This window comes from Carassius auratus, unplaced genomic scaffold (assembly GCF_003368295.1).
Source record: "Carassius auratus strain Wakin unplaced genomic scaffold, ASM336829v1 scaf_tig00022525, whole genome shotgun sequence".
NCBI lineage: Eukaryota > Metazoa > Chordata > Actinopteri > Cypriniformes > Cyprinidae > Carassius > Carassius auratus.
The window spans coordinates 7,687-35,605 of record NW_020525193.1 but is presented as its reverse complement, the minus strand read 5'-3'; the positions used below and the strand labels follow the sequence as shown (position 1 = coordinate 35,605).

General features: G+C 38.5%; 1 protein-coding gene across 7 annotated transcripts; it reads right to left on the bottom strand.

Annotated features, from left to right (window-relative positions):
- Positions 1-892: 892 nt before the first annotated feature.
- Positions 893-27,919, bottom strand: LOC113077395 (voltage-dependent calcium channel subunit alpha-2/delta-2). Of its 7 annotated transcripts, none has more exons than XM_026249808.1 (38): positions 27,614-27,919; positions 24,153-24,234; positions 21,193-21,309; positions 21,056-21,115; positions 20,446-20,490; positions 19,992-20,115; positions 19,785-19,916; positions 19,429-19,486; positions 19,163-19,213; positions 18,986-19,085; positions 18,490-18,651; positions 17,630-17,740; positions 17,349-17,427; positions 17,154-17,203; positions 16,241-16,330; positions 16,074-16,139; positions 15,916-15,990; positions 15,497-15,571; positions 14,498-14,578; positions 14,245-14,316; positions 13,228-13,289; positions 13,062-13,138; positions 12,924-12,984; positions 12,716-12,813; positions 11,693-11,783; positions 11,555-11,617; positions 11,355-11,458; positions 9,747-9,845; positions 9,543-9,634; positions 9,375-9,422; positions 9,216-9,287; positions 8,948-9,100; positions 6,983-7,035; positions 6,764-6,819; positions 6,352-6,478; positions 6,171-6,280; positions 5,945-6,027; positions 893-3,187 (listed from the first exon to the last, which is right to left on the bottom strand). In XM_026249808.1, exons 1-38 carry the CDS (start codon positions 27,709-27,711, stop codon positions 3,086-3,088), a joined length of 3,279 nt encoding a protein of 1,092 aa, XP_026105593.1. In that variant the 5' UTR covers positions 27,712-27,919; the 3' UTR covers positions 893-3,085. The 7 variants fall into 7 exon arrangements, with proteins under 7 accessions (XP_026105593.1, XP_026105594.1, XP_026105595.1 ...); XM_026249809.1 differs by having other exon boundaries at positions 6,352-6,475; XM_026249810.1 differs by having other exon boundaries at positions 14,498-14,572.

Sequence of the window (27,919 nt, the reverse complement as noted above, 5' to 3'; positions counted from 1 at the left end):
AATTAAACAAAAATATTATTTGAATGATTTAGCAAACGATTAGGAATGGCACCGACTAATTATAATAAATAAATAAATAAAACATAGCTAACTCTATTAATATGCATTAATTTGTTTATTTATGAATCATGATAAAAAATAATAATAATAAGTACACAGTACATCACGTGTAGTGTGCAGATGTGTATCAGTTGTTTGTAATGCTTGATATTTTGGCTTTAAAAACAGAATGTGAGATTTTGACATTAGATTGTTTATTTAGATAATTTCATAAATTAATACTAATATTACGAAAACAATGCTAAGTAATTCAAGAGAAAAAGTGCTCTCAGAAAAAAAGGTACAAAAATTGTCACTGGGGCGGTATCTTTTCAAAAGCGCAATTAAAAGGTCCAAAATGTACCTTCTGAAAAGCCCCAGTGACAGCTGTTGTACCTTTTTGTTTTCGGAGAGTTTTCTTGATAAAATAGAGTGTTAGCTTTCTGCCGAGTTCACTTAAGACCTTTCAGACTTTGCATCTCCATTTCAGATCTGGTTTCACGATGCAATTGTCGTGACTTACATGAATGCCCACCAGGGGTCGCTAGTGGATCAAAGCATTGGTGCCGACCCAATACGTTGGCCCCGTCCCAAATCGCACCCCAAACCATCACAGTCTTCCTCCGAGTGCGCACTTTCGCGACGTAATGCAGCATTGACTTTGACATGAATATTTATTTTTCTTTACAGAGCAAGGAAGCAGCCGAGTAAAGCCTCAAGTTTAGATCACCACACGAAGTAATCATAAAATAGGATGACTTGCAGTTGTTTTACTGCTGTAATTAAAAACCTGCTGTTCTCTTTCATAATCAAATACATAATTCTGGAGTAAAAAATAAAAATCCATACCCAGTTGACGTGAAAAATATGAATGTCTTTATCTCACCAAATCTCTTATAAACATCTCCCAGAAGTGAATGACACAATATGATACAAAGTTAACCTTTCATGACAGATTTGTGCCATCTGTACAAAATGAAGTGATATGGAAGACCGCAGAAAGGGAGGAAAAACCCTTTCACATAGTTAACAAACATCTGCAGGACGAAGAAAAAAAAAACGAACAAAAAAATAATTAAAACATTCCAATTCACATCAAGTTCATTGTAACACTGATAATTGTTTTTACAGAAAGACAATAGTATAAATACTCTTATTGGCATGAAATAACACTGTTAGAACGCTCATAGCTCACATACAAACATTAAGCCGATATTCCAAGACAAGCATGAATCAAAGTCATCCAAAGAAAGCGGCTCAATACTGATATCATGCTCTCTTTACACTAATTCAGTAGCGCTCACTTGCATTTCAGCGTAGTTGACATAATTCCAAGTATTGCTCAAGCCATTACGATACAAAATACGTCAAGCGAAACCCTTTCAGTTCAATTCAGAAGAATCTCTACCCATTTGTTTTGGAAGTTTGGAAGATGAAATACAACCAACTAATTATTTTAATTTTTTTAGCTAAATGGACCTTTAAAATGTTATATATAATCACTGAAAAGCAACAAAACATCTGCGATAAAATCCAAAACATTTCAATAAAAGCATGAAAGCGTCTCAAAATTCACACTTGATACATTTCGCAAGCAATATACACACCGTATCTTTTAAAGTAAATCAAAATAAATACATATCGACCCTTGGATGACATTTACCGACTCGTTGAGTAAGATAAAGTTGGTCTGTTCAATGGCTCAAAGGGTCGACTCTCTTTCCAGTAAATGTTCTAAAATCATGAAATTTAACAGCAGTTATCGTTTTTCCCAGCATGCAGCGGGACATCGAAACATCAGCTTGCATTCCATTTCATTAAAACACACTGAACTAGATCAAGTCAGTGTGGAATAATCATATTTACATCAGAAAAAGTTAAAACCATTTGAGTGACTTTCTAAAGACTGAATCAGTAGAATAAGTGTAATAAACCCATACTGAACGCCAAAATACATGCACAGGCGAGTTTCACGAGAAAACACCCCAAAATCAACAGAAAAATACCCCAAAACTCTTAAGACGAAAATGAAGGGTATTTGTAGGAACATTGTGGATACTTCTTCGCATTGTGACACTATTTCACTGTTTTTACTATTTGAATAATTATAAATTAAGGCATTGTAACAAATGCTACCATGTTGTCCTCACATTACAGTAATAAGAAAAGTTTTTTTTTCTCATTACGGTAATGAGATTTGGAGGGAAAATGTGCTTTTAAAATCTTAACGATCGTAAAAATGTGCTTCATTTTCATTATGTGAGATTTGCTATTTATATCTTTTGATTTTGGGGTGAAATATGAATTTTTGCCAGGTTTCATGACATTCACCCTTAAACTGTAAACATTCAATACTGTATATTTCTCCATCATTCATTCAGGGTCAGTCGAATCCACGTCCAGTGCTATTGTTGGTCCATTTGGACAAGTGCGCCAAGGCACTGTTGGGTAACAAACCAGGCAGCAGTTTTTAGACACAATATATATTTGCCCTTAAAACTTTCGACAAAAGCTCTAAATGAACACAAAACAAATTCTAAATGTTTTTATTTTTCCCTAAACGAAGCAGTTTGCGATTATACGACATTCTCTCTTGGTAAGGAAGCTTCAAAAAACAATATTTCAACGAAAGCTGCGAGTCCCCAGCGCTTGAGCATCCACATACGTCAGGGTTTGGCACTAAATCGAGAACGAAGCAAGACTCTAATAAACACACAATGCGAGATTGTGATAACAACCGTCGTGTTCCAGTATTTTGAAACAATCCAGGTCCTTTCCTGTTTTTGGCAAGCAAAAATACTTTACGGCAGCAGAAAGATTGTTGTTGTTGTTGTTTTTTTGGACGTTTTACGAATATAAAGGTTGAATGATTTGTTTTTTTTTTGGGATCTGCACATTGGGGTTACTAAGACACGTTTTCCCATCATGCTCTGCTGTGACAGCACAGAGCTGGAATGCACCTCACGATGAGACAGAGAGCTGGAAAATCAGGACCGGAGAGGAGTACGGATGAGGGACAGGAACATCGAAGGCAGTGAGACTCAGATTACGATTGTAGAATGAGGTAAAGCGACAATAACTGAATCCAGAGCAGAACTCCCATTGGACAGTGTAAAGAGTGTGCGCTGCCACACTCCGATGTGTTCTCCTGCCGGAAACAGAGAAACAGAAAACGGTAATGTTAACATTGACTATAGATTCACCATAAACAAAGCCAAGTAGTTTGTCACAGGTTGCTCGGGTGTTGCAATGTAGTTTTAAGTTGTTCCACTTGCTAGGATGATCTGCCGTCCAAAGGTAAAGCACAGTAACTACACATCTGGTCAAAATTGAGTTAAGTCCTGAGCTTTGTGACATCTGTTTTGTCTTGTGACAATGTCTCCTGGTTCAATTTTGTCCCATTTCAGAGAAACGAGTGTCAAAATTGCATTAACTACAAAATCCAAACTAATATCAAGGCAAACCGCAGTAAGTGAAGTTACTGCATTCTGCCTTTGTTTTCCCATTAGACACCACAGATACTATGTGGTCTACCTTGGTATCCCGTGGTAAATGATGGTTGAATTAGCGTTTAAACACAAATATCCAAAGACGGGTGAGGTAGATAGCAAAATATTAACTCCTAGCAAGGTAAATTACAGTTTTATAATCAGTTAACACTAACTAGCCAGCCGCTAGCAAATTAAACAGCCTACCTGCATTGCTTCATATGAACCCTGATAACGTAATAATAATCTGATTTATAATATTTTTTTTCTGAGAAAATGTTATACACCTTTTATATACTTAACTGGAGATATGGTAATGGTACAGTACACATATTTTGAGCATCCCTTATTCTGTCCCTCATTTTCCTTTATGGCATCCCTAGTTATATTGTTAGGAAAAGTTTAAAATGTGTGGATTTTAACTACTTGGTCTCTAATAAATTACTTTTTCAATAAAATGAACATAATTATTTGTGGTGAAAGTAACATTGTAATAAGATGATCTTGAGGCTTACAACAGAGTAATTTTAACATTCACAACATGCAAACACCGATAAAACTTTTAAAGTTACTACAAACAATCAACATGTGGTAAGAAACACACAAAGAAAGTTGGATGAACTATTTTTTTTAATCTGATTTAGTTTGTAGATACTGCACATTGCTTTGCAATAGTGTTTTAGTTGTATAAGGTCATACAAAGTCAGAGTGCAGTATCTGCATTTTAGTGGTCAAAGGTCACATCAATGGTCATGTTTTTTATCTATAAAAAATTTAATCATAAAAAGGCTTTAAATTAATGCATTGCCAATAATTTACCCGCAACATGTTTGACTGGTTGATGTAAAAACTTTAAAGGGCATTTTTCTTTCATTTTCATTTTTCTCTTTTCATTTTTTTGCGTAGTTACTGCACTTTGCCTTTGTAGGGCAGTGATACTTTTGGTTTCTATGGTGTTCTGGGTGGTTGCCAGGACGTGTCTATGCAGTTTCTAAATTATTCTGGGTAGCTGATAGGACATTCCTAAGCAATCGCTTGAGTGTTCTGGGTGGTTGCCAAGATGTTGCTATGTGGATGTTCGTGTGTTCCTGGTAGTTGCAAGGATGTCTGTAGGTGTTTTACCAAGATGTGGTTGTTTGAGAGTTCTTCGTAGTTGCTTAGGGTGTCACTATGGAGTTGATAGGGTGTTCTAGGTGGTGCTAGGGGGTTCTGGGTGGTTGTCAAAATGTTGTTATATGGATTCTAAATTGTTCTGGGGAGTCTTTGTAGTCGTTAGGATGTTCGTATGCGGTTTCTAGAGTTTTTTTGAGTATGAATGAATGAATAATGCATTTATATAGCACTTTATTGTGTATTTTTGTACACCTTAAAGCGCTTTACAATCAAGTGGGGGGGTCTCTCCTCAACCACCACCAGTGTGCAGCATCCACTTGGATGATGCGACGGCAGCCAAAGGGCAACAGCACCACTGCGCTCTCCACACACCAGCTACAGGTGGAGAGAAGAGAGATAGAGCCAATCAAGTAGTTGGGGATTATTAGGAGGCCATGACTGACAAAGACCAAGGGAGCAATTTGGCCAGGACACTGGGGTTACACCCCTACTTTTTTACGAGAAGTGCCATGGGGTTTTTAGTGACCACAGAGAGTAAGGACCTCGGTTTAACGTCTCATCCGAAAGACGGTACTTTTTGACAGTATAGTTTCCCAGGCACTACACTGGGGCACTAGGACCCACACAGACCACAGGGTCAGCACCTCCTGCTGGCCTCACTAGCACCTCTTCCAACAGCAACCTAGCTTTCCCAAGAGGTTTCCCATACATGTACTGACCAGGCTCAGCCCTGCTTAGCTTCAGTGGGCAACTGGTCTTGGGCTCCAGGGTGATATGGCTGTGGAGATACAGTTGACAGAACATTTCTATGTGACTGTTTGAGTGCTCTGGATGGTTGGCAGGATACTGCTATGCAGTTTTTCGAGTGTTCAGATTGGCTGCCAAGAAGCTGCTATGCAGCTGTTAGGTTATCCTGAGTAGTTGACCAGATATATATATGCGATTCCCCAAGTGTTCTGGGCGACTGCCAGGATGTTGCTATGTGGTTAATAGGTACTCTGGGTGGTTGCCAGGAATCTGCTATTCAGTTGCTAGGGTGTCCTGGGCTGTCGCCAGGACATTACTATGCGATTACTTGAGTTTTCTAAGTAATTGACAGGAAGTTGCTGTGTTTTTATGCAACATTTCTAGGTGATTGCTTGAGGGTTTTGGCTTTTTGACCATGTGGCTGCTAGGCTGTTTTACAAGGATGTTGCTATGTGATTACTCAAGTGTTCTGGATGGTTGTGTGAATGTTGTCTACAAAACATCATTTATAGAAGCAAACAAACTGTGTTTGATCAGAGCAACAGGCAGCGCTTCACCTCCGAGTTGTAGTCGAAGCATTTGTCAGGGCCTTTCCGATAGCGGGCGGAGTTTAACACCTCACATGGATTCTCTTCTTGAGCTGGAGAATACAAATTAAGGAAACGCCACAAGCTCCGTCTGTCATCTATCCATCATTCAAACACAGATGACAGCAGTATTTCAGGGATGAAAGCATCTGTTAGTGTTGCTTTGTGAGCAGAGGATTATGGGAAGGAAGGATACACTTTGTTCTGACAGGAAGGAGTTTCTCGATCTCACAGGAGCTGCAGGGCAGCGTCTCAGCCACCACAAACAACAGGTTCGTGTTTTCTATACGCTTGGCGTGGAACAACCTGACAGAAAGAGAGTTTGTGTTGGGAAAAATGTGCGTTAACATATTCACAAATGAATTTCACACACACACCTGGAGCAGTTCCCACAATCCTGCAGCACATTGAAGGAGTTGGTGGTGTTGGTGAAGTAGAACTGACTGTGAACCGTCACACAGCTGCTGCTCCCTTTAGTGTCCGAACTCTCAGCCCAGACATCTTCTAAAAGACACAATTGTGCATAATGCAATCCCAGAATGTTAACAGCTCATTTATAAATACAAGTACCACTAGAGAATGTCTAATTCAAATGTATGAGCTGTGTATTTATAGAGTTTGGAGTATTTGCTCAATAGTTTAACAGCATGCTAATGTTGTTTGTGTGCTTGTGCCTAAACTGGTCTCCGCTGGTTAAAACTGGTCTTTCATTATGAACAGCTAAAGAGTGGCCTATAAAAACAGAAAAAAACAGCTTGACTGGTTTAAGACATTGTTTTAAGAAAGAACCTGAGGTAAACCAGCTGCTGTAGATGAGTCCATACAGGAACTGCTGCAGAACAGACCTGAAAGAAACCAGTGACATTACTACACGAGTATCTGAGTCAACGTTATTGGGGCATGAACTGACTTACGAAACCATAGATATTAGATGTTACATATTTTTTCTTAATGTTGCTCTAACAATCAACAGGGATCATTTAAGCAACATAGTGTAGATATATTTACCACGCCGCTGCTGACGTCCACCAGGCCAGACTGAGAAAATCAGCAATGGAGGGCTGAAGAGAATAAAACATGTGGATTCAACACAAAACCAATCATAATTGTAATTTTTTTATTTATTTAGATTACATAAGCTGAATAAATAAGCTTTCCATTGTTGTTTGGTTTGATAGGATCGGACCATATTTGGCGATCTGAGATGCAACTAGGGCTGCATGATGTGCCGTTTAAGCATCGATATCACGATGTACAAATGATAGTCACATCGCAGGATGTTGCGATGTAGGCTGTCGTAGTTGATCAGTTATTCATTAACTGTACGGCCTTTGACAAATGTGATTTGCGGATTAATTGCACAGCTTAACCATCAAAGAGTGAAAGTTTATCCTTTGCAGAGAGGGAGAGAGCGCACGAGAAAGAGAGAGCAAGAGAGCGACGAGAGAGAGAGTGAGAGTGAGAGAGAGAGCGTGCGCGAGAGAGACGAGAGAGAGAGAGAGCGTGCGCGAGAGAGCATGAGCCCAAGAGAGAGAGCGCGCGAGAGAGAGCGTGCGCGAGAGAGACGAGAGAGAGAGAGAGAGAGAGAGCGTGAGCCCAAGAGAGAGAGCGCGCGAGAGAGAGAGAGCGTGCGCGAGAGAGACGAGAGAGAGAGAGAGAGAGAGAGCGTGAGCCCAAGAGAGAGAGCGCGAGACAGAGAGAGAGCGCAAGAGAGAGAGAGAGAGAGCGTGCGCGAGAGAGACGAGAGAGAGAGAGAGAGAGAGAGCGTGAGCCCAAGAGAGAGAGCGCGCGAGAGAGAGAGAGCGTGCGCGAGAGAGACGAGAGAGAGAGAGAGAGAGAGAGCGTGAGCCCAAGAGAGAGAGCGCGAGACAGAGAGAGAGCGCAAGAGAGAGAGAGAGAGAGCGTGCGCGAGAGAGACGAGAGAGAGAGAGAGAGAGAGAGCGTGAGCCCAAGAGAGAGAGCGCGCGAGAGAGAGAGAGCGTGCGCGAGAGAGACGAGAGAGAGAGAGAGAGAGAGAGCGTGAGCCCAAGAGAGAGAGCGCGAGACAGAGAGAGCGCAAGAGAGAGAGAGAAAGAGCGTGCGCGAGAGAGACGAGAGAGAGAGAGAGAGAGAGAGCGTGAGCCCAAGAGAGAGAGCGCGAGACAGAGAGAGAGTGCAAGAGAGAGAGAGAGAGAGCGTGCGCGAGAGAGACGAGAGAGAGAGAGAGTGCGCGAGAGAGACGAGAGAGAGAGAGAGAGCGTGCGCGAGAGAGCGTGAGCCCAAGAGAGAGAGCGCGAGAGAGAGAGAGAGCGCGAGGGATAGAGCGAGAGCGCAAGAGAGATAGAGCGCGAGAGAGAGAGAGAGAAAGCGCGCGAGAGAGAGAAAAAAAGAGAGAGAGCGAGCGAGCCCCGGCCGCATGCTCACTGTCTTCAAACAACACGAGCGCTGTCTTGCTCTCTCTCCCTCGCGCATATTAATCAATTGACACAATGGTGTCGATGTTTAAATAATTGAAAATGAGAACGTAAGTGTGCTCACCCCATTTTTGTTTGTAAGAATTTTTTTTATTAGATTTCATATCGCAATATATATCGCAGAAAAATAAAATATCACAATGTCATTTTTTCCCAATATCGTGCAGCCCTAGATGCAACTACTTGAAAATCTAGAATCTGAGCAAAAAAATCTAAATATTGAGAAAATCATCTTTAAAGTTGTCCAAATGAAGTTCTTAGCAATGCATACTACTAATAAGAAATTAAGATTTAATATATTTACAGTAGGAAATTTACTAATCTTCATGGAACATGATCTTCAACTAATGTCCTAATTATTTTTGGCAAAAAAGAAAAATCTATTATTTTGATGCATGCAATGTATTGTTGGCTGTTGCTACAAATATACCCCAGCGACTTAAGACTGCTTTTGTGATCCAGGGTCATAAATATAATTTAACATCATGTGATCGTTCACCATGAACGTATCGGTTCTCACCACGTAGAATCCTCTGTGCGCGGCTCCCGTGTGGCTGCTGGCCATTGGCTCGCAGGCCGACTGATACTGGAAGGTCTGATGACGGGCGTAGATTGAGTTGTTGTAGAGGGCGAACATCAGGTAGGGGTCGACCTCGCCGAAGAACAACCCCACCTGAGGCAGACGTGGACACGAAGACACACAAACTCAGGAAAGCAGATTAATACAAAGCTTCTTCTTAAGATTTTTTATGCACTTAACAAAAGTTGGAAACAATCGGAGCATCCACCTTCTTCCAGTGATCTCTCTGATTGGACATCACCAGGAAACCGCCGTCATCGATCAAGTAACACAGCAAATCCTGAAACATACCATCTACATTCAAGACCAGATCAACTGACACTATGTTCAGTCATCATGCAGAGTTTGTGTGTGCTGTTTCTCTCACATCGCTGTTCACTTCACAGTCCATCTCGCAGGATCTGGAGGGGCCGCACTGCACGGCACAAACAGGAAGTTAGGATATCTCACCACACTCATGCCAGTACAGAAGAACAGAGTGCTAGAAGATGATGGTTTTCTTCCGTAATTCCATTTTTAACCCTAACAATCTTACCTTATGTGCGGCCTGTCTGCTGTCTGACACGTTGCTGGCGAGGATCTTGAACTTGTCGACCCAAGCCTCCAAATCCAGCTTAACGCCGACCACTATAATCACAAACACAGATGAAAACAGACCCCAGAACAGTTTCTAAAGCGATTGATTGCTGGTTTATCAGAAAGCGAATGACAAAAGCAGCCTATTTTTGCAGAAGCACACCTGCAGGCTTCATGGTTTTGCCCGCGATCACAACCTCCACGGCCGTGGTGACCAAAATCCCCAAAGTGCCGTTCTCTGAGATTAACAGATCATCCATAGCTAGACACAAACACCAGAGACATTAAAACAGTCAAACAGTCACTTTCATACAGGCTGAATTAATGTATAAAGTCAACATGAGATCAAATTAAAACATAATTTTATGAATTTTGCAATAGTGGTTGCCTAATATAGGGTGCCTGATATATAATATGAAATTGAATAACATTTCACTATGACTGCTGAGATTAGTTATGTTGAAATATTAATTAATTAATCTATGGTGTAATATTAATGTATTAATCTGTAAAATTTAGTAACAAATATTTTAATATTTATTAACAAATACTAAAATATATAAATATAGCTGTGATATTTAGTTAGAAATGAAATATTAGTAATCAATATTAAAATACGTTATCATATTTATTAATCAGTACTCCAATTTATTAAATTACAGCTGTAAATTTAGTAATCAATGCTGTAATATAAAGTAATAAAGTAATAATTAAAGAAAAGCTGTAATATTTAGCAATGAATGCTGTAACATTTAGTAATAAATACTGAAATTCTTTTAATATTTAATTAGCACTAGTAATCAATGCTGTAATATTTAGTAATCAATATTACAATAATTGAAGTAGAGCTGTAATATTTATAATGAATTCTGAAATATTCCTTTAATCAATATTGTAATATTTAATTAGAGCTGTAATATTTATTAATAATCAATGCTGTATTTTTTTTTTGTAATTAATATTCTACGATTTAAAGCTGCAGTAGGTAACTTTTGTAAAAATATATTTTTTACATATTTGTTAAACCTGTCATTATGTCCTGACAGTAGAATATGAGACAGATAATCTGTGAAAAAATCAAGCTCCTCTGGCTCCTCCCAGTGTCCTATTGCCATTTGCAGAAATACATCCGCTCCCGGTAAGAAACAACCAATCAGAGCTGCGGTCCGTAACTTTGTTTGTGTTCAAAATGTAGAAAAATGTATATAATAAGCGAGTACACCATGAATCCATTTTCCAAACCGTGTTTTTAGCTTGTCCTGAATCACTAGGGTGCACCTATAATAAGTGTTTATATTGGGACTATTTTAGATTGCTTCGGGGGGACCGCGGCGGAGTAACCCAGTACCTTTGTGATTCTTCATAGACATAAACAGAGAGAAGTAGTTCCGGCTACAATGTTCTTCCGCAAGACGCAAGCAGTTCTGTTTATTAATCCGCTAGAGTGTCAAAAAGTTACCGACTGCAGCTTTAATTAGAGCTTAATAATTAGTAATAAATGCTGTCATATTTAATTAGAGCTGTATTATTTAGCAATTGTTTTGTATTTATGAAATGTACAAAGTTTGGAATTTCTGATTTTTAAATGTATTTTACAAAGTATGTTCTCTGTCAATCTTAATTTCCAAAACAATTACGTACATTTCACTCAGTAACATTTAGAAAAAATGAATCCTACATTAAATCATTCGATACGTTGGTCAGTTTTGCAGAGGACTCAATGCTAATCAGTGACTGACTGGATAATTGTTTGGTTCGGACGAGGACTCACAGGTTCGAGTCGGTGTCCTGAAGATGTAGCCTTTGTTGTCCAGAGTGCGACGGTAGAAGTTTGAGTTCAGAGGTTCGGGATCCTCGTCCCATGATTCAGCAGCTCTGAAACACACACACACACACACACACACACATATGCAGATGTAGCTGATTGTAATTGTAATGTCCATTAGCCCAGTCAGAAGCTCGGTCACTCACATGTTGGGGTAAACGCGTGTGACGCCTCCATTGGTAGATGCGAACAGCGCCAGGAAGCCATACCTGCAGAGATTTCTGATCAACATCTCAATGCACTGAACCAGGTAAATCAACAGTCTCCGACGGCTCGGATCTTACGTGTTGAGATCCTTGTTCTGCCAAACGCGTGTCGCCAGATTCCAGAGGATCCCAGAATCCAAGATCAGGTTATGAATGAGACCCTGATCACCTGTGAGCCCCATCACAAAACATTCAGTCATCAGCTCCTCACAGTTCACGACTGGAGACAAACAGTTCGCTGAGTTCATCTGTGTGAGGCAGCTTCACATTTCAGATTGCCAGAATATAAAACTGATTCAATTATTATAAGTTTTATTATAAGTTCTTGATGATTCATTAATTCATTATGCCTGCTGTAATTGTTTTTTGCCAATAAAATACTGCTATTTAATTATGGGTGATATAAAAATAATATAAAAATCAGTGCTGTAATATGTAATTACAAGAGATCAAATATTTCACTCATCAGTACTGCATGTCATATTTATTTTTAATTAACATTAAATTTTTACATTAAGGTTTATCATTTATTTATACTTCTAATATGAATATTATAAGTGATAAATTCTGTAAAAATTGATTAATAAATGCTGAAATATTTTATTTAGAGCTGTATTATCACTGTATTATCAATGTTGTAATATTCAATTATTAGCTGTTGTACTTAATAATCAACATTTAAATATTTATTCATCAATATTGTAATGCCGTATTATATTTAGTAATGAAAGCTGTAATATTTATTAATCAGTGCTGTAATATATAATTAGAGTTGGGATATTTACAAAAGCTGAAATATTTATTCATCACTATTGTAATAAATTGAGCAATGAAAGATAAATATTCATCAATCAACAATGGAATATTTAATTCGAAATATATTTAGTAATGCATGCTTTAATATCTTTTAATCAAAACTGTAATATTTAATTAGGGCTGTAACATTTCATAACAAATGCTGCTGTTATAATTCATCAGAGGCTCAAAAATTGCATCTTCAATATTTTATTATAGTTCAGTAATATTTAATAACGAGTACTTAATATTGAATTATTATTCCTGTAATATTGGTAATATGGTCTGGAGGTGAGCGTTACTCACAGTCTTCAGATTCAGGTGAGATCTCCACCATCAGAGACAGGAAGTCGGCCAGGAACTGTGTGTTATTCTCAGCCATCTGCAGACGCTTGCAGTATTCTCTATACATAGAGAGAGAAAGAGAGTGGATGACCATAAATCTACACAAAACACAAAATATCTCAAAGCTTTACCAGAGCTAATATCATAACGGATGGATAGAGGTGTATACCTGGGAGCTAGAAACACGTGACCAGCCGACTCAAACGAGTTCGGCAGCAGAGACTGTAAATCTGAGGGGAAATGCGGGAGAGATTATTTAAGATTAAACATTACATAAAGCCTCATTCATGTGAAATAAAAGACTCACACTGCAGCTGTAACATGACATCGCTGAGATCGGCCTGGATGTAATATTCACTGTACGGAGGAAGTACCAGACCCAGACTGCAGGGGGCAGCGCATGAAAACAAACACACGTTTAGCATGTTTAGCGTCAAAGCTTACGATCTGAACAGCCGAATCGACTCCTGTACCTGTAATCGGTGTCGTTAATGGCCGTCCAGCTGTACATACGCGTGACCTCATCGATGTAGCGCTGCGGGAAAACGTTTCATTATCGGAAATTTTTCATGCAAAGTTTTTGACATTTCGTAGGATGTAGCAGAAAATACCATTCGTATTAAAATCTAAAACATCCAATGAATCTGTTTCTTCATTAGGACAGATTTAGTGAAATGTAGCTTGACATCACTTGCTCAGTAATGGATCCTCTGCAGTGAATGGGTGCCGTCAGAATGAGAGTCTAAACAGCTGATAAAAACATCACCATCAGTTATCATCTTGTGAAGCGAAAAGCTGCGGGTTTGTAAGAAAGCAACTATCATTAAGGCATTCTCAATTTAAACTGTCAATTCTGGCCAAAATATAAATCCATAATAAGTCCATCTCCTGTTGTCCTCTTGACCAAATATAATATTCATTGACATATAATTTATTACTGTTTTAAACCGTTTTTGCATGTAAACGGTGCTTGACCGGTGCATATTTCTCTCCTGATTCAGAAGAGATGACTTCCTCACTTGAGAAAGCAATATTACGGATAGAGGACTCGTGTTTTAACTGGAAGCAATGGATTCAATTTAAAAACATCTTAATGATGGACAAACATGCAGATTTTGATTGATGGACTTGTGTGGATTACTTGTGGATTATTGTGATGTTTTTATTATCAGTTTGAACTCTCATTCTGACGGCACCCATTCACTGCAGAGGATCCATTGGTGAGCAAGTGATGCAATGCTACATTTCTCCAAATCCGTTCTTTCTACATACTTAAAAGTTTGTACTTTAACATTAACAGTGAAATAATACCAGTCTGTAATGCAATTATGCAAATTGGGATGCAGCCTATCAGTGACATCACTTGAGGAATCATACGCATGTAGATCTGAAGATTGAATCTGTATTTCTGAGCCATTTATAGAAAGTCATGTCCCAGATATCATACATGTCCTAGTTTCATCTGACACATTAATAGCACACACACTTGCCTCATCCATTGATTTAATCAGAGTTTTGATTGTCATCTCTCCCGATCGACCATCAATCATTTGCCTACGGATCTACAAAGACAGAAAGCAGATGTTCTGATTTAACAGAAACGATCAGAGAACTGATTCAGCCAAACGTCATATTTAACACATGAAGTGAGTGTGCTGGTGCCGCCCACACCCAAAACAATGATTCATTTATTATGAACAACTGAGGAAGATGCAAGTTCAACGAGGACAGTCAGCACTTTACCTCCTGTTTGCTGCTGTCTTCTACTTCTGCATCCAGGAAGTCCAGCGTCACGGGCTCCGGCAAATCCTCTTCCTCCAAAACCATTAAAAAAAAAGACGAAAAAAAGTTAAAGTTAACTAAAATAATATCTTTCAAAAAAAATAATAATAAACTTTTAATTCAGCTTATTATTATTTAGTTTTCTTTAAATAATTTTTTATATTTCTTTTATAAAATAAAACATTATTTACATCTTATTTTTATTTGAAAACAAAAAACAAAAGATATAAAAATGAAACACACACACACACACACACACACACACCCATATATATATTAGGGCAGGGAAAGTAAAAGTGTTATTTTTGCGTTAACGCATTAAAGCAACAAGTTTTTTATTATTATGAAAGTCTGTTATGATCAAGGCTAGTATGATCTATAACAAACTATAAAATATTTTCTATAAAAACATTAATGTCCTGGCAGTGACAAATTTGCTTGTTTTATATTTACATTAATGTTATAAGTTGAGATTTAGGCTACAATAAATATTTTAACTGCTACTATGTAAAAGGAACACTGCTGTAAAAAGCATCTTATTTGTTTAATTAAAGTGTTTGCAAACCGAATGTTATCACACTTTTGTTCTTAATAGCAGTATAATACTTTAAAATGAAAAAAGTGCACAATACACTTCTTGCATTATTAGTTTTGTGCATAACAATGCAATTAATTACGATTAATCACAGACAATAATGTAAATAATAGCGAATAAAAAAATGTAACCGTTGCCCAGCACTAATTTATACGTATATGTATGTTACTAAAATAGCATTGAGGCAAACACACAATCATAAGCATGATTAAACCCATCCTGAACCCATCCAGGTCATACTGCATCCCCAAAATAATACGTAATACAAAAATGGACCATTGTGGCATTATTTCCATGACAAATAAATCATAAAAACACGAACGAGTGTGATTTCTGATGGAGCGGATGAAGAATCAGAGTCTCACTCGAGGCTGCAGGTTCGGGTGCATCAGCACGTATCCATTTGGGTCGATGGCAAAGATGTATCCGTTTGCTCCCAGCTACACACAGAGAGAAAGAAAAAGAATACTTCACTTCTCATAGTGAAGGGATAAAAATACTAACACTAAAAGAGAGTTCTTCAGTAGCCAATAATACTAACTTAGAAGCCACTCGAAATATCTGACAAAACAGTAACTATGTCTTCAATTGTTATAAAGATTTTGGAGCCAACACATTTTTTAATGATTAGTCGAGCTGTCTATCACAAGAAAACAAGACTTTTTCAAAATATATGTTATATCAGAAAAAACCATATTGAACACATGTAAAAACCCCGTACAAACCGAACTGTTGAGGCAGCTCAGGGCACCAGTCATGGGTTTTTCAGGGTAAATGACCTCACCTTGTATTGTGGCGTGAGTCTCTTCAGCTCATCCAGATGTACGTCGACCCCCATCACCCCTAAAATCAGCTGATTCTGAACACACAGACACTGCCGTCAACGAGATGAACACACCAGAGTTTGTATTCAGTGCTGATCTGTCGTGGACTGAGCCTCACCTGAGAGTTTCCGTCCACAGTGAGGTTGAACACCGGCATCGTTCCAGTCACCACCAGCCCCAGACCCTTTTAAAGAACACACACACACACACGAGGCATCAGAGTATGACGGAATCAGAGCGGGCCGTATGTTTCACACACAGCAGGCGGGTCGAAGCGGCTCTCACCAGCGCGTCCTGATAGACGTTGGTCCATTGCACCTGCTTGGCACTTCTTCCCGCCAGAACCATGGGGCGGCCCAACACGTCCAGATATTCCTGCCACACACATTAAAGCATTTTACCTTTCATTAACACGCCATTTGAGTTTGTATTAGGGCTGGGTTATATGGCAAAAATATAATATATAGATTTTTGATCATTTCTAAATGGAATATCTCAATATTTATGTATTTGAACTGAAATAAAATAAAAATTTGTGTCTATTCACAGGAACATAAAATGATCATGCTTTTGTCAATCGATGCATGCTTTTGTTTTACTAAATGAACAGAAGGAATGTAGATGTTAAATTTTTATAGAATCACTTATAATTTAATAAATTATGTGCACCAATGTGACAATACATACTAATAAACATTACATATTTACCAATATATATATATATATATATATATATATATATATATATATATATATATATATATATATATATATTTATACAACCAGAGACTCCCATCATAAATTTGATGCCAAACACTTCTATCGGTTCTAGTCTACTAGTATCGGTTCACTGAATTTTTAATCATCAAAAGAGTGAAGTGCATACATTGTCAAAAAACAAATCCCTTACTAATCAGTTCACTGAAATAAAATGATTTACTAAAATAAATAACATTTTAAATTCAAATGTTGTTATTGCTTCTTAAATTTGAATCAGTTTAAAATATACGACTGAAGCGCCTCATATGTGCGATTTGCAAGACACTAAATAATGAAAATAGTTATATATATATATAAATTGTAAAACAAAACAATGTTGCTTCATTTTATATTGCCAGTCATGATATGTAAACGTGCACACATTAATATGTGTGTATGTGTGTGTGTGTGTGTGTGTGTGTGTGTGTGAGTAACTCACCTGGGTGTTAATCCTTATAGCACAGATGGAGCGGATCTCGAAATAGTATCCTGCCGAGACAGTGAGACACTCGGTGAGATGTCACATGTAATTTATGTATAGTTCAACATGCATCACCACACTAGTCAACTTGTATGATCACAGTACGGGCAGTTTTTTTGTACTGCATGTCCTCCAAATGAGCACGTGTCTCACCCTTATTAGCACATGCGATCCACTGCAGCGGAGTGACATCATAATTGTGCTGCCCCACTGAGAACGTGAACACACGGACCTGCAGAGACCATCACATATCCCACAATTACCCTGGCGAATTAGACAGGAAACGAGCGGTTTCGCTGGAGGAAAGGGCTAATTATGAGGAACAAGCACTTCCAGAGAACAACGGCACACCAGAAATAAAAGACACTCAACAGAGAAAGAAGATATAAATCATATCATGTCATGTGAAATGGTATGGGCGGTGATGATCAGACCGTCTTATTGGGCCAGTTGTACTGCTCAAAGATGTCCTGAGCTCGGTCCTCCCCTCCGTCAGTAAATAACATGATGATTTTATTACAGTTGGCTCGAGGAACATTCGTCTTCTGCAGGAGAACGAGAAACAGAAAGAAAGAGGATTGGAATACTGTGTTTGCGAAGCAAAGAAATAAGTCAGCACATTTCTTTAATCAAATGAGCTGTTTTTTGTTTTGAACGTGTTTTTATTTAAGGACATTATAGTGCAATTCTTAAAACGCAATTTAAAACCCATTTTTGAATGATTTTATTATTTGTGCAGAAGAGCTATTTAACTCACATTTTGCATACATAAAATAAAAAAATAAAAAAATCATAGTTTTAGTGCGGGAACCAAACATCAGAAATGTGTCACGAACAACCAAAATAAATATGTTCCACATTTTTTGAAAGAATTTTCCAACAGACGTTAAAAAAAAAAAAAAAATTATGGGATAATTTCACCCTGGGTATCAACTGAGGCTTTATTTGTGATATGTTGCATATTTAAATTTTACAGATCAGGTACTATATGGTTTTTATGGATGTTTTACAAGATTAAATTTACACCATGTCAAAACTGACTCAAGCTGATTTTAAAGTATCTAAAATGAAGTTGTAAAAATGGACATAACTACATGAAAATGGTTAGTAAGTGATTTTTCTGCACTAAAATCATGTTAATACTTATATTATGGCTGTACTATTGTATTTGAACAGCATTTGAACTATTACAATTGGCCCAATCCACTTCCATTCTAAGGTGCTGACTGTAACCTGCATACTTTGCTTCAGATTTTGTCGACTGAGTTGTTGTGTACATTGTGTTCAGACTTACATTGAGCAGCTGGTTGAAGGCGAAGTGAAAGCCGGATTTGTAATCGGTGGTTCCTTTGGCCTGCATCTGCTGCACAGCCTCTTTAAAGATCTTCTTATTGCGCACGTTTGCCTGAACCAGGTGCTTAAAACAGGGAACCACCGCCTCGGCCTTCTCATTGAACTACGACAAGAAGCAGAGAGAGAGAAAATGTAAATATACAGCTTCATGAACTCAAGTGATAATTGAACATATAACTAACTTATTAAGCTTAATAAGAGCAGTTTTATTCCATTATGTCTGCAAATATTTTTAGAATATTTCATCAGCTGATTACCAAAATAGTAATTTGAGTAAAATATTGAATAAATCCAGAATTTATTTTTAAATGTTTCGTTTCCTGTAAAATAATGCATTTCTTTGGACAACTCGGCTAGATATTGTCCACGAAAACGCAAAGTGGCCTATCAAATCAAAACTACTTTCAAAATCCAGCAATCAAAGGTAGCTGTCTGACCCTGGCCACGTTGACGTAATCGTCGTCTGAGAGTGTGTCGAGCATTTCCATGACTGAAGCTTTGATCAGTTTGAGAGTGAGTCCGCTGACGCTTCCGCTCCTGTGAATGACAACAATGTCAATGTTAAACAAAACCAAGCAGACCAGCAGCTTGTAACAGGACAAACAACTACTCACACGTCTACCAGGATGACCATATCTTTAGGCGAGGACGCTCCTTGAATGTACCTGAGGAAATCAGTTATAAGTTTAAGTATTAAAAGCCGTTAAGCCCCACCCTCAAACCTAACCTGACCAATCAAAGCTCAGGTTTGACTATGGATAAAAAAGTTGATTTACTGTAGGTTTATTGGACAGTTTGACCAATGATTAGAAGTCTCCAAACGCAGTTACTGGTTGACTGAAAGAAACAAAAATCAAACACTTGAAAGAAAATGCATTACCAGGGTCGGCGTCGTACATCATAAAGGTCAATCTTATCCGGCGCCCTCCAGGGAGCAGCTAAAAGAGAAAATATATTACTTATTTGGCACATATGAGGTCGACCGATTAATCGGTTTTGCCGATTAATCGGCACCGATAATCCATTGCTGGAACTAGTGCGAAGCACTATTTTAGTTTATGTTTAGAATCCATTGTAAAAATAATACTGGATGATCAATTGTATCGGCCAGTGTGGTCCAACCTGACTATGGATACAGGCAAAATCCTCTATTGGTCTCAGGGTGCAATCTGATTGGTTGGTTTCACAATCCATGGCAAAAAAACCTGTGATCTGCCTCATCATGCACAGAGTTACCTGGGTAGTATCTTGTGACACCGGTGGCGCTACCAAACGCTTGCCAGAGCAACGACGGGTCGTCTCTGCTGTTCTCTATGAAGACTCGCTCTAATGCCTGCGTCCAGTTCAGCTCGTTCAGAATCACCGGAGCTACCGACAGACAGATACGTCATGAACCCTCATCGACTCATACAGAGATCTAATAGCATCAGTCTGGATCCTCACCGCCTTTGTAGATGTCTGTGGGGATCTGGACGGCGGTGTGTGAGTAATTGACATGGTTTTTGAAGTTTGGATCGTACACAAACTCCAGTTTCAACGACATCTGGGAATCAATGTCCTCACCGTCCTGATGAAAATCATGATATAATCAGAGTCCATTGTTTCTGCTCGAGTCTGATCTTCAAAATCATTGTCATGTGGTGATAAATGAACATGCAAAAAAGTACTTTCGGAGTTAGAAGTTTGAGAATCCAGCTTCTAAAAAGAAATGGTGTATGAATGCATGAATATTTTTTAGAAACATACCATAAAAAGCATCATTTTCCTTTACATTACATATGCTTTTCTTAAAATAGTTCACAGGCCCACTTTTAAACCATGAAAATCTACACTGAAAGTCTTGCATTGTAATTTTTACGGTCGTTTGAACATAGGCGATAGATAGAGATGTACTCACATAGTCCATCTCTGCTTTAGAGTTATAATATTCAATATTTTCCTCCTGAAATAAACACACACAGAACAGAGATACAAAAATCTGCTGTTTAAGATCAGTTCGAGAACCTGAAGATTCAAATACAGATGTCCTCCACATAACAAACTCTTAGCTCAGCACAATTCACTCGTATGATCGTGTGTGGTCAGTCGAGCTGACTAGCTCTAATGAGTCAAATCAGTCAGAAAAACAAGACGTCGCAGTCTATTGGGTTTAAACAGACCCTCCAGCTACAGACTCACAGAAATCATGACTCACAGCGCGTGTGTTTGTCTGTAAAGCTCGTATCAGGATCAGAGAAACATAGATGTGAATGTCAGAGGAAAAAGAGCATCAAGTATCGCAGATGGAGAAAACAAAAACCGTAGCGTTTGATTCAAGAATGAAACGCTTGAGAGGTGCGGTTCATTTTAATGAATCAGTTGAAACAATATAGGATTCATTGATCTGAATCGACTCACACATGCAAAAGCAATGTGATAAATTAAATTTCAAACCGAGCAAAAAGTATTGCGTAATGCACATAAGTGAACGTAAACACCATGAAGTGGTGAGGTTAAAGTCATCTGACCTTGATCCCATCCTGCCACCGATGATCTTTCTGAAGACGCTCTGCTTCACTCGCGAGTTTCTGGAGGAAAATACAGACTAGAACCATCAAAAATGATCCTTAAGGAAGAGATATTGTGATTATGTGTGTTGTATTACCTCAAGCGCTTTGCGTTTCTTGGCCAGCAGTCTTTCGATGTCAGTCGCAACTTTCTCTACGATTTCTCGAGGGTTGTTTCTGACCAGACTGAACTGCCTTCTCTTCTCACTGTAGATCTGAAACAACATCAAAAACATCCTCTTGATGATCTTTATACACTACTACCATTCAGATGTCTGGGTAAAAAGTTACCAAAATCATTCTAATATGCTGATTTGCTGCTCGAGAATCATTTCTGATTATTATCGTTTTTTCAACATTTTTGGATCAATAGAAAATTCAAAAGAACAGCACTGATTTGAAAAAAGAAATTGTAACATTATAAATTTCTTTAGAGTCAATTGAATTAGGGCTGGGACAACGCGTTGAGGTCATCGATGACGTCGACGCAAAATATGCGCATCGATTCGTCGACCTGTTTTTATTTCTCTAAAAAACGTTTGCAAAACGTTTACCTTATGTGCGCTGAATATACGCGATGGCCGGATCAACATTCTGTCCAACGTTATATAACCAATCCAGGGGTTTTTCTGCATTGATCTTTTTTTTGGCAGCTGTCAAAGCCTTATTTGATCGGTGAGTGATGTAGAGTAGAATGACTGCTGTGCCTGACAGGGCGAGAGAGAGAGCCCCGGCTGTGCGCGTGCACTCACAGTATTCAAACAACACGAGCGCTTCTTGCTCTCTCTCTCCCTTGTGCATATTAATCAAAATCATTAAACACGATAGAAAAAGGGTAAACACCAAAGTTTCACGCGCGCTCGTGCAGTCACAGTCTTCAAACTACACGAGCGCTGTCTTGCTCTCTCTGTCTCTCTCTCTCTCTCGTGCATATTAACCAAAATCATTAGAAACCATAGAAAAAGGGCAGAACGCCAAAGTTTCACATGGAGCATTCAGAGATTTTTTTTTCTCCATGCTGGCTCCCACTGTTAATAATTTTTTTTTTTTTTTTGGAAAAGCACTCTCTGTATTAGCTTAAAGCCCTCAAGTTTACATTGGTTACTATATTCTTTCAATTGCTCTAAACAAGTATTTTGGGTGACCTTTTTTATTGAATACTAGACATCAAACTAGGCCCTATGTGTTCAGTAAGCTTGTTTCAGGAAGCTATGTGTTTTCAAGGCTTCAGGGTTTTATTGAATGCTATCTCTATAAAAGTGCAAAGTAATGCATTCTTAGTCAGTCTTTTATTTTGTAATTGTAAGAGCAATAAACATATATTGCAATGTTAAGGAATTCATGTTTTTTTCATTCAGATATGTAAATCATCATGTATAAATTGTTAGTAGTCAATTAATGGGGAGATAATCGAAATCGATTCGGTCTGGAAAAATTAATCATTAGATTAATCGATGCATCGAAAAAATAATCGCTAGATTAATCGTTTAAAAAATAATCGTTTATCCCAGCCCTAAATTGAGTGCATCCTTGCTAAATAGAAGTAGGGTATTACAAAAAAATAACTTACTGACTCCAAACATTTGAATGGCACACACGTATATTCTCTTGATGTATTAAATATACCATCAAGAGGATGCATCAGCAGGGGGAAATGGTGAGCGAGCTGCATGTGTGTGTTTTGCATTATTAATGCTCATCACTGGGAAACCCGTGTAACTTCCTGTCAGATGTGACGCACTAAGAATAAAAAACTCGTTTTGCAGTGATTCTACCTTTTGTAAATGAGTGTCTGCGCTCCAGCGTGAGGTGTGAGACAACAGCTGCTGAAAATCCAGTGGCGTGACTGAAGCCTGAAGCCTCATTAACCCAGAAAATAACCTCCGAGTCCAGAACAAGAGCTGTTTAGAGCTCAGATCAATACAGGAGCATCAAACACACGCTCACTTACACACTGACAACTTGAACTTTCAGGCGCAGCATTTAAAGCAAGACAATGAGTCAAGACAAAGCCCGTGAACTTGTTATTCCCAGGAAAAGACAAAAACAAAATAAATCAATGTTACAGAATTTATGCAATCCAATCTAGTCCTGCTGCATATAAAACGAGACCCAGCTGTTATTTAGCAGTGTTTATCTGTTTGCATTGTTTTGGTTCTCGAATTTGAAATATGCAAATGTGACAACGGCACAAAATAAGAACTGAATGCAATTTGCACACCACAATTCTCAATCCTGCATTTCATTTTACTTTCAGTTTTTCCAACTATGATGTTACTCCTCATAAATTAAATCGGTCACAACAAAGAACTGTAATGCATTATCAGTGATATTTAATGGTGAAACTGTGAACACAAAATGCATCAAAATTCACTAAACAAATACACAAATGCACACTCTGAGATAAATATAATGAGTCTGTAGCAATGGAGAGGCAATCAAACACTCCTCTTCCAAAGACTGATGAAAGTCGAGGTCAGAGGTCAAGTGTTAGGGTCAAGAGCATTAGGATGGTTCAGAAGATGGCTGTCACATGATGTGTATTTCTGCTGAATAAAATCCCACCGGTTTTTATCCAAACTCTAGAGGCTCTTCATGAGAAGATCAGTTAGTTATCATTAGAAACATGTTTATCTTAAATAATAATGATGACCGAACAAAAAATGCTTTTACAAACGTGCTGGTTATATGCCTGTATTGATCATCATCAGCAGTGGAGCGCTCTGTCTGCAGCACTGTGGCATTCTGGGTAAATGAATGAGGGGCGAACCATCTGTTCTCTCTCAGTGATGTGAGCAGACGCACGCACACACACACACACACACACACACACACACACACACACACACACACACACACACACAAAGCTTCAGGATGCATTCAGACGCTGTCGCCTCTCGATGGTGGAATGGCAGGATCATTATATTCTCCAGCATGGATTCTGCTGGAGTGTCGGAGTTCTTCATTGGTCGTGGGTGTTTGAGATGCGAGCCAGACCCACGGTTCTGAGCACATGTTTGACAGAGATACTGGAAAATCCACACACACACAGTCTTACCCCTTTAAGTTGCTGAGCGCCACTGATGTGCTGCAGGACTCTGTCAATCTCCTGTTCGATGCGACGAGCCCAGTGCATGATCCTACACAACACACACGAGCAAAACCGTTATACAATGGACGAACACAGCCACTGCTGTAGGTTTCATGACAGAAATCAAGAATTTATATCACTGTAGCATACATATCATAAACACTTTTATATAGATTTCCAACAAAATAACAAAAAATGCCATGATATATCCACCTACAGTGATATAAATCCCTGATTTCTGTCATGAAACTTAGCATAATATATACTGTACATATGCAGCAAATTAACTGCTCTGTCCTCTTGAATCGTTTGGATTGCGCCGTTTTTGATTGTTTATTATATGATTGATAACGGAGCAGAGCAAACAATGTCAAAAAGAGTAGGAATACTACATATTGAGTAAAAAAAATAAGAGAAAATGTTATTTATATAAAACAAACAATTGTTGAAAATTGCAATGTAGACCTAGTATTTTGAGCGGATCCTTCTCTGTAACTGCCGTGTAACTTGCGTCTGATTTGTTGAGTAAAATTGACCTCAGCGGACTACATTTCCTACCATTCTGGGCTTTCAATGTGTAAGTTGCATTGCTGCCTATGGAGGGACAGAAAGCTCTTGGATTTCATCAAAAATATCTTAATTTGTGTTCTGAAGAGGAACGAGAGCCTTATGGGTGTGACACAACATGAGGATGAGTAATTAATGACAGAATTTCCATTTTTGGGTGAACTAACACGTTAATCCATCCATGGTTCCCTCTTCCAAAAGGAAAAAAAAAACAAGTAATGAAAGAAGCTGTTTTGGTGCTCAGTGCAAACTGGCTAGGTATGTTATAAAATATTTACTATCAGATATTTGCTCACTGAATATTATCACAGAGCGGAAGGAAAACCTGTGCAGCTCTACAACTTTGCTTGCTAGCTGACAAGTGACGTTAGCTTGCTAGCTACAGTTAGCTACTTGTTTCTGTGGACAAAATTTAAAATTTAAAGCGTCTATGAAATAATTTTCAAGGTTTAAATACCTTTTATTGCCAATGTGTGAACAGCATGTAAGGAAACTTAAAAAATGAGAGCATATAGATTTATTATTATGTGAAGGACTCAGTTTTGCTGGGGAAATCCAAGCACATAAATCACATTGTCCGTCGCTCGCTTGCATTTCTATGGAGTGTCTTCAAGAACACGAGCAATGAGTTGCTGACCACAGATTACTTAATGGCTACCAGTGTTGCTAATAACAAGGGTTTCTGTACTCTACACAGAGCCCTTTAACAGCTACATATCAGCATATTTAGGAGTTAAAATTTCAACGTAAATCAGTATCTGGGTTGCCGTGTGTTGGATAATCAGCCGATTTTTCATAAAAAATACATTCAGTCAACTCAAATTACCCCGACTGACTGTATATATAATATAAACAATACATGTTGCCATCATGGATTGTATTTCTCTTCAATACTGTAATGTAATGTCATTTTATTTTTATGACCTCAACTGAACTGTCCTCATTCGTACTACACACACAGTATCAGTAACAGAACATGATATAATATCCTCACAGCTGGCTAAACCGATCGATATAATCGATGTACAGAAAGCGATGTGTTTATACCGTCCACAAACACACCGGCTACAATCAAACCGTGCTGCTCGATGCACCACAGTCCTGGTCTACAGATGAAGATGAATTATTTAGCATCTGTGGGGTCCGTTCGGCTTCATTAAGCCCTCGGCTCTGTTACAGAACAACATGTACGGTTAAATCACAACCCTGCAGTCTGATCATAAATATCACCTGTTTCCACGACAACAGATTTGTACGTGATTACAGCTCGACTGCAGTTATGTTATATTACATAAGTTCAGGTCGTTTAGCATCCACACTCCGAACCTAATTAAATCGCAACTGTCAATTAACAAGAGAAGATCATACGGAGCGATCGCTTAGTGAAATCCCTACAGGTTGAGCTTTTAATAATCTGTGTTAATTGAGAGGATAAGACGAGTGGACAGTTTTGGATACTCTCTCTCTACATACACACACACACACACACACACACACACTGAAAATATCAGCCATCATGTTGGTTGTTGCCCATAGTCACACACTGATAAGGCCTATATTTTCACATTGTCTGATGAGTTATCAAATGCCACTAATGATTGAAAAATATATATTATATCTGTGGACTTCACTGGAAAAAGGATAAAGGTCACTTGTTAAATTAATATCATAAATGACATTTCATTATTTTTGTGGAATGCAGCATGATTTCCGTCTCGGCTTTCCATCGCAGCGACTGTAAACACACACATGCTCTGGTTTCCTGCACGTTTAGCGGCATGTGTTACACAATATGTAGAGGTGAGAGTGTATCAGGGTGTGTGTGTCAGTGATTCAGACGATCTGATGCACTCTCAGCAGCTGATCTGAGCATGCCCAGAAACACACACACACACACACGCAGAGCTGGGATCTTCTCTGCTGCCTACCTGACACACACTCCCTGACGCAGACACAGATACAGGGGAACGAAAGGCTGCTGTGACCCATATTCACTTTAGAGAGAAAGATCAACTTTAAGCCACAGAAGACAGTCTTTGAAGATAGATAGATAGATAGGTCACTGATGTCTGCCTGCCAGAATGAGTTAATATACATTGTCATATGTAAAGCTGACTATATATATATAAAAAACATGAACATTACATATAATTTTTTTTTCTCTATTTTAGACCCCCCCCCCCCCCCAAAATAAAAAAATAACGATTAGCCGCCATATTTAACTAACTTCAGGTGGATCAATTTTTTTCCCAAAGTAGTAAACTCACATTGTACGAACATGTTCATGTTAACAAACATTTAAGTGTGTGGAAATGTGAATTTATCATATGAATAATGTGGAAATAATTGTAACGTTTAGAAAATGAGCGTTTCTTGCATGTAATGCTGTGAAAATTATTATTTCTTCAGTATAACGGTGTGGAAATATGATTTTCTTATGTTTAATAATGTGTGTAAATTACTTTCTTAGGTGTAATGTTGTGGAAATGAGCTTTTCTTTTCCAGAATCTGTTACACGTAACGTTAACGTTGTGGAAATGTTATTTTTGTAACGTTACGTGCATCGCTGTGGAAATGTACATTCCTTACGTGAAATGCTGTGGAAATGAGCATTTGTTACATGTTGTGGAAATGATTACATCTTTTGAAAACTGTCTTTTCTTGTGTGTATTTCTTTGATGAGCAATGAACATTTCTTAAACGTAACGTTGTGTAAAAATAATTCATAGGTGCATTGCATAATTCAATTTCTAACGTGTAGCGTTGTTTAAAATGACATCTTACGCGCGTTTCTTACGTGTAACGCTGTGGAAATGAATGATTCCTTCATGTAATCCCGTGAAAATGTGAGCGTTTCTTACGTGTAATGCTGGGGAAATGTGAGCGCGTCCACTGCGGTCCACGATCCGCTGAAAATCCCCATCATCAGCAGCAGACACGCGTGAGCCCATCTCGCCATTTTCCATGAAAAACACCCCAATCCGGCCGAGCAAACACTATTACGGTTATCCAGGAGAGCAGAATATCCAGACACGACGCGGTAGTAAACGCTCTTTTTGTCTGAGAAGTAACAATGAAGTGAAATTACGGGATATCGGTGGGCGAAAGATGCTGCGCGTGATGAGGCTGACGTGCACGCGCGCTCGCAACACCCCACAGATCTGCGC

What these genes read in the sequence shown, in the direction of transcription:
- LOC113077395 (XM_026249808.1), bottom strand. Translation starts at nt 27,711, where the DNA reads ATGGCGAGATGGGCTCACGCGTGTCTGCTGCTGATGATGGGGATTTTC. An exon ending in GATGTACGACGCCGACCCTG is followed by an intron (nt 19,214 to 19,428) that starts GTAATGCATTTT and finishes TGATTTCCTCAG; the next exon opens with GTACATTCAAGGAGCGTCCT. An exon ending in GATCGCATGTGCTAATAAGG is followed by an intron (nt 17,204 to 17,348) that starts GTGAGACACGTG and finishes CTGTCTCGGCAG; the next exon opens with GATACTATTTCGAGATCCGC.